This window comes from Hyposmocoma kahamanoa, unplaced genomic scaffold (genome assembly GCF_003589595.1).
Source record: "Hyposmocoma kahamanoa isolate Upper Pololo Valley unplaced genomic scaffold, ASM358959v1 79, whole genome shotgun sequence".
Classification (NCBI taxonomy): domain Eukaryota; kingdom Metazoa; phylum Arthropoda; class Insecta; order Lepidoptera; family Cosmopterigidae; genus Hyposmocoma; species Hyposmocoma kahamanoa.
In genome coordinates this window covers 8,629,782-8,637,562 of record NW_020653993.1, presented here as the reverse complement: position 1 = coordinate 8,637,562, position 7,781 = coordinate 8,629,782, and the positions used below count along the sequence as shown (strand labels likewise).

At 35.0% G+C, this 7,781-nt stretch overlaps 1 protein-coding gene across 1 annotated transcript; it reads left to right on the top strand.

Annotated features, from left to right (window-relative positions):
* The first annotated feature begins 696 nt into the window (after nucleotides 1-696).
* On the top strand, nucleotides 697-7,283 carry LOC113233544. The gene is made up of 9 exons (XM_026468667.1): nucleotides 697-760; nucleotides 903-1,175; nucleotides 1,603-1,760; nucleotides 3,256-3,426; nucleotides 3,530-3,712; nucleotides 3,994-4,404; nucleotides 4,854-5,093; nucleotides 5,626-5,738; nucleotides 6,299-7,283. The coding sequence occupies exons 1-9, from the start codon at nucleotides 697-699 to the stop codon at nucleotides 6,390-6,392; spliced, it is 1,707 nt and encodes a 568-aa protein (XP_026324452.1). The 3' UTR covers nucleotides 6,393-7,283.
* Nucleotides 7,284-7,781: the final 498 nt, after the last annotated feature.

Here is a 7,781-nt window from a genome sequence, read left to right as displayed (position 1 = left end):
ACATACAGTCGAATTGAGAACCCCCTCCTTTTTTGAAGTCGGTTAAAAACCCGGAATTTTTTTTTCTGGAAATTTAAATGTTTGTTACATTTTTTCGGATCTTATCGCGTCTTATTATTTGTTTTTCAATCAGTCGTGAGGTGGTCGTGATTATGGAACTTGCGAAGAGCCCCGATTTCGTTTGTTTAAAAAACAAATACATGTGATTTGTATTCGAAAAAACAGTTTCATTTCCAAAGTGTAGCAATCACGAATACGTATGTACATATTTTGTCAGTTTTCATTTGTACACGTAAAAACATCACCGACATGACTATAGGGCACGAATTCCTCTATAGAGAAGGTTTTAGGTCATCGTTGTCCACTCAAGTCTGTGCGGCTTGTGGATTTCTTCGTCTGCAAATTATGTTGTGAATCTTTATTATGGGTTAATAAGAAAAACGAATCATAATTATTACTAACAATGAATTCTCGATATCGATTCAAATGAATCCAAGTAACGTGTAAAGGAACGTAACAAAACTTATCGATTTTCCTATTTTCCGCGGAAAATGTACATTTCCCAATCAATGTTATGAAAAATAAACAAGAGAAAAGTGCGTAGTTCTCTTGTTAAGAAAATGTGTCAGATTTTAGTGAAAAATCTTTAATAATCAATGTTATTCAGTGATGCATGAGAGTTTAATAGTTTTAAAGATGTTTATTTTCAAATTAATATTCTTCGTAGCTCTTATAGAGCATTGTATTCTCGGCGCTAATGGTAAGTACCTAAAACCTATAGTTTCTTCCTTCAAAATATACTGTAAACCATGGATATAACGCCTTGAAATGCATATAAATATTTGTATGATTAATAAATTAATGGTGGGCTCCCTGTTGAATTATAAACTATAAATTTCTAGCGTTCCAACAAAACAAAAGTGTACATCATACACGACGGTCAAGCGTGGACGATAGTTTCTTCAAAAATCAAAGAGCACCATCCTATCGCTCTTTTCAACCGGTTTCCATCAAGTACCACAAAACAATATATCCTAGAGCCGATGATAGAGCTGACTATGATATAACTTCGTATGATACGGAATATGGGGGAGTGGTTTCCAACTTTACATCTTCTATTTATGATGACAATCCACCGCTTTACCCAAATCCGGAATTCTTATCAAGGAACCAAAGTAAGTAAATTATAAGTAGTTAAGTAATTGTACCTATTTCACTTTCATAATAATCTTATAGGTACCTATAAATTAAAAAAAAAATTGAAAATTCAGTCACATAGTTATTTTGAATTTTTCCTCGAATTTGATGATGATATTAATACAAACAAACTGTTTCTACAGTTAAAAACATTGTTGTAACTTGAAAAGTTCATAAAAAAGTTTACTTGACCACAAACAAAAATTGGCACCCAACATGGGACTTGATAAAAATTATTTTGATCTTTTGTGACGTTGTTGCAATAAATATTTGTGTTTTTTTTTTAATTAACCCATTGTGGCTCACTGCTGGGCAAAGACCTCTCCGTTTTTTGTACCTACATAAGATCATGTCTATATGTAAAAGAATTATATAAATAGTCTAAAATTAATTTATGGTAATTAGTGAACAAAGCATCCGACAGCAAGATAATGGATGCAGACATCGATCTCCCGGACGATTCTTTGGCCGATGCTGATCTCAAGGAGCATAACATCATCGATAGCGTCACATACTTGTACGGCTTTAACAATTGCCACGCCAGGAACGAGTGGACAATACTGGTTTGTTATATTTTTATTATTTTTAATTATTAAACAAGTACAAATTAAACTTATGTCTTATCACTTGGTTAATTCACTGCCTCCGTGGCTTCCATTACGTTCCACCGCAATGTAAATTGAGCCTAAGGGTGCTAATGAAATCACAGACACATGGGTCTTGTCAACTTTATCTCAGGGTGACGGGCGCAGCGGCAGTGTCAGCGGCAGTGATTTTTGTGATTTAAAGCTCTGAGTGTCATTGCAACTGTTATGGATAGACGTGTCGTACGACTTATTGTCTTAAAAAATATATAAAAACAGACTGTAGTTGGTACAATGTGAACTAGCGTCTTTCCACAGAAACGTAAACAATAGGGGTAATATCCTAGACTCTCAAAAAACTATTCGTCGAGTTTATGACATTGACTTACAAATAAATGGACGACGGGTCTAATACAAAAACCACGAAAAAAATGTCTCAAGTCAACCTATTTAAACGTAGTGACATGTAAAGGAATATGAAAAAGCTAAAACGTTACATTTAAATTGTAATGTCATCGCAGTACTGTCCAATTTTGCTTGCTTCGCGGTCAGTCGAACAAACGAAGACTAAAGCGTGAATGACGCTCTGTATACGATTTTAACGCCCTATAAGTTCGGACACTTTTTAGCGCGGACCCGACGTCTATATAATTGTAAGTCAATGCGTTATGAAGTTGACATTTCGGTAAGTTAGTGGTCAAACCAATTCCGCGTAATAGTCGTGACAACCTAATTAGACTAATTTATTGGAGTCTATTGTTATCACTCCGTAAATAACTTAAATTACTGCTTACTGTGCAAGAATGAAAGTCGTAAGCGTTGAAATAACAAAGTAACAAAGTAATAATGTTTAAACCCACTCCTGTAAAATTTTATCACAAGAAGATACACGCTTTTTACCAATCAGTGCTACATTCGCACCTTTGCACTCTCACCGAACGTATTGTATTTTTAAAGGAGGCTTTTCGAAGTTACCATGGTGGTCTGCCACGCAGAGGTCCCTGGTTCGATTCCCGGGCTGGGAGAAATATTTATATGGCCTACATTCATTGTTTCTCATGAGTTTGGGTGTAATTTGTGGTTGTCCATGTGTGTGTCCATGGCACACGCGATACAGGGTTTCCCTAGTGCGGGGCTATGAGCGTGTGCGTTATTGTAATATTATTATTATTTGACGACCTCTGTGGTAGAGTGGCTTGCACATCGGTTTTCATGATATCGCCATCTCTGAGGTCCCGGCCGGGTCAATGTAGAAAAGCTTTTCTATATTCTCTCGAGTCTGGACGTTTTGGTACCGTCGTTGTTTCCGATTTCCTTGTACTTAGGTACATTGGGATCGGAGCAACATATGTATGTGATATTGTATAATATGTTTATTTATTTAATATTTATTTATTATTATTCATAATGTAGACTAGTTTTAAGGGAAACCTGAATGTCTGATTTACCTACAACTCTACAATCGTTTAAACAGATTTTTATAACGTGCGGCATAGCAATGTTGCTGGTAACAGCAGCAGTGATGTGGCTAATGTGGAGCGAGTTTGCAGCGGAGTTTCGGCGCGGCAGTAAGCTGTACCCGATCAACATAAATCTGTGCTGCTGTCTCGCTGCGTGTACGCTTATTTATGTACAAGCTGTAATGGTAAGCACTTAAACCTAGTAAAAAATCTCATATTTCGATTTATTTTAGTCATTCATAGTTCACGCTTTAATGTCAAATAAATAAATTCTCTCTATCATTTCAGGGAGTATCATCGCCATCTCAATGTGAACGTATAGCTTTGCTACTACACTACACTTATTTGTGTTGTGCGATGTGGATTGTAGCCCTCGGAGCGGCCGTGGCCGAATATTGTGTCTGTGACACGCTACTACCTTTGAAGTACAATTATTTACTCGCTTATGGAGTGCCAGCTGTTGTGGTCATGGTAAGTAATTATACTTGTTTACCTTATAAAATATTATTTTTAAACAAAAACCTCGTTATGAAGTCCCACTGATTAAGGTCTTTGTTTATAACTAGTCAACAAAATTAAATGTTGCTTCTATCATCTGTTATGCCTCTCAAGTAATGAGGGCCTACTTTGTTTATCTGCTGAGTCACCGAGGTCTTTAAAAATCTTTGCACAACTAGGTTCCCGATACATGACACTAGAACATTTAGATGCAGTTTGTCTATTACTTAACGACGTTTTATTTTTATTCTTAGTTTAATTACGCTCTCTCTATGGAACACTATGAGATAAAACACTACTGCTGGATGTCGATTGAAAAAGGCATGGTAATGGGTTTCATGGTACCAGCAATGATACTGATTTTAATTAATACTGCCATCATTATACTCGGATTGCAATCAGTTAATAAGAAACAAGCTGAAATGTTAACTGCCAAAATACAAGAGCTGGTTGATCATCATATAGCTAATTGGCCAAAAAATGAACCCATAGGGGAGAATAAAAATGAAAGTATAGAAACTTTGAACATTTACACTCCGGGGAGTAGCAGGAAAAATACTGACAGTACTGACACTTTGGATAAGGAGTATAATTTGAGCGAAGATGAATGTGGCTACGTGAATTTAAAACTACCTGGTAACGAGGCGAATGACGATGGTAATGAGGTCAGTGAGAAAACTTATTGTTTTTCTTTATTATTACCTATGTATCTATACGACGTGGTTTTCGTTGTTTAAATTTAACCATTAGCTGCAAGAGCAAGTTTTCAGTTCAACTGTATGAAAATTTCTTTTTTCTAAATTAAAGTAAAATACAGTCGTGGCGGTAACCTAACCTACTAGATCTACCGCCTACGCCTTTTAACTACGGTCATAGGTTCGAAGCCAAGCTTGTACCTCGAGAGTTTTTTATAATATATGTCAAGCCCTCTCTTCGTGAGAGGAGGCCCGTACATAGCAGTGAGACTATATTATAGGCTAACTATCATATTATTACAATAAATTGAAGTAAATAGTTACTCGGATAAAACCAAACGGACTCTATAGAGGTACCTATTATAAATATTTTTATATTTTGTTATATAACATTTTTAATTTTTTTTTCCATTCTGTAGCAAACTAACGTATCAGCTAAAACAATTCAAGATAAACGCCTTTTGAACATGCTTTACAATGATAACTTGTCTTGGAAGTGGAGTTGGAATACGGAGGGTAATGAGTTGAAGAGTTACTTACATCTGTGCCTCGTACTGGAGCCATTCTTTGCGATAAATTGGGTTATGGGTGTCGTTGCTATTGAAAATGCCGCACACTGGTCTACGCCGACGATTTATTTGATACTTGTTGTTGCTATGGTAAGTCTAAATTTCAAAATCCCTTGAAATAGTCCGGTTGACCATATGCAATAATATAGAATAATTATATACCACAGGTCTTTACGAACACTATAGAAAGATATGGTCATATTCGTCATCATATTCCTTTTTAGAGTTTGTTGTGCTATTTCTGTGTATATTTTGACAATTAAAAAAAAAAATCTTAAAATGTGGATTCACAAGAAACGATTCTGGCAATATTTTGCCGTAATTTATCGCGTTCCACGTTATGACCTTGAGTTAACCAATTAGGAACTAACGTCGCAGCACCTGATTGGTCAACTCAAGGTCATGTCGCGCAACGCGATAAATTGCGGCAATATATTGTCAGAATTTGTGCAATGTGAATCCACCTTTAAAATTGCATTTACTCAGTGTTGCCATTTAATAGTAGGTTCGGTGGTAAACCTAAATTTAAACAAATATTTATTTATTTTTGGAAAGTCTTGCATTTGAATAATTTTTATGCACTGGTTTGTACTTACTTAAATTGAATCGCATTGAATTGCAGTACATGTACCTTGCCACGACTATCTGCACGACGTTGCCTATCGTCCGCAAAAAGTGCGCCAGTCAGCCTTGCTGCGAGGACGTCGTTGTGGAACCTACCGTCACTAGAACGAGGTAATTTTAACACAATATTAAAATGATGCATAATCTGTAAAACTATTGACGGTATAATTTACACGTGCTGCTCAACCTTGATGGTGTATTTAATTCGTACGTATTTCGAACACATCAAGTGTCGGACGATGACACAAAAAAGTTGGCTGAATATTTCCAGTAGGAGGGGTTTTGTTCTAAATATTCAAATTTCGTAGTTAAAATTTACTTTTGTAGTTACAGTTTTTACACAAAATAAATCTTAGTTTAAATATTACGAGTATTATACGTTTTGAGTTTCTTAATTATTTGTTACTCTTTTATGCTGATTGTTCTATAGCCGAAGTTTAATAAAGAAATAATATTAATAACCATCTTCGTACTAATAAAGTGAATAAAACACTGCCTGTAATTAGACGTCTTACTTTTTTCGATACACTAAAGAAAGTGCATGTAGGGTGATCTGCTGTAAACCAAATAAAACTCTAAATTGTTTACTGTAGAACGCTCTGATAGAACAATTATATTGCATTTCGTATTTTTAATAGTTTTTTTAATTTTACACAAATATTTTTTTCCAGAACCACCGACAGCATTCCCCTTTTAGACCCGGCAATACAACAACCAATTATAACGCCAGCACCCGCTGATACAATAAGCACCATCAGTATCTGAGAGTACAAAGTAAAATCGAGGAATTGTCTACAAAGTCAACAATTAACGGGGCTCTACTTAATATGGTCTTGTGCCAGACATGTTATTTGGCGTATGCCAAGAAACCAGAAATATAGAGTTCTCTACATCTATTGACCACTTTTTGTGGTCGTTTTGGAAAGCGACGGAAGAAAAAGAAATAATTTTCATATTATCGTTACCGAACATTTTGAATGAAGGAGCAAAGTTTGCTACTAGTGAGCATGCGTCATTGCTAATTCTTTTTAAAAGGCGTTTATGCCCTTTTTTAATCTAAATCAAGTTTATTTATAACTTAGCCTTCAATGGCCCGTTAATGTGGAAAAATTTGGAAAGTTTGAGTGTTTAGTCACACTGACTCTTAGTAAAAAGTCAGCGATAGCACATCACGTATGGAATTTGTAAATTATGTCTCACATTTTTACTTGCATGACCAATTAAAGGTCTTTAAAATTAATAAGCTACGGGTGTTTGCCTATAAGAAATGCATTTTAAATGGGACTATATTGCAAAGAGCCCTTACAAAAATAATTTTATAAGTATTAAAGAACAGGATTTAAAGTGAACAATAATGTTTTCATTAACTTGGCATGTTTGTCTGGTTAAATAGATGTCTATGTTAAGCTCAAAGAAGGAAAACGATCATTGAACGAAAGAAGTCCACAACGCGTTGTGGTCTCCTTAAAATATCCATATCACGTTAATTGCTCGGAAATGTTATATAAGAATGAACACAAACTTAATAACAACACAACGCGTAGTGGTTAAATATTAATAACAACACAACGCGTAGTGGTTAAATAGTTTCATTTCCTATGTTGAAGATACTTAAGATAAAAAAAAAACGTCATTGCAAAATATAGAAAAATAGGTACAGAGATGTACCTAGCTCCCAAACTAGGATACCCTGTACTATGGGTAGGTTTCTATTCTATTCTACTCTACTCAAAGTACAGGAGCTGAACTCTATTATTATGAGAATTTGTGAAAATGAGCCAGACAGGGTTTAGAAAATTACATTTAGCAATGTTTATAAAATTTTATTTTATAATTCATGCTAAATATAATATTAAGAGATATATCTGAAAGTGGAACATAATATGAGTGTTCTAATTATTATTTTCCCAATTTTTCAAAAATGTATCTTAAAAAATTTACACTACCTATTTAAATTTTTTTGGAAAATAACCCAACTCTAGTCGTAAGTCACACGTGTACGTGTTATGGATTTAAAGAGACCACAACGCGTTGTAAGCGTTTTACTTCTTTGAGCCTTACATATACATGTTATGTTTGCCGAAACTGGGAACAGTACTCGCAAGTAACAATACCACACATGAGCAGTCGAAAGCTATCAAATTGAAAATGCGT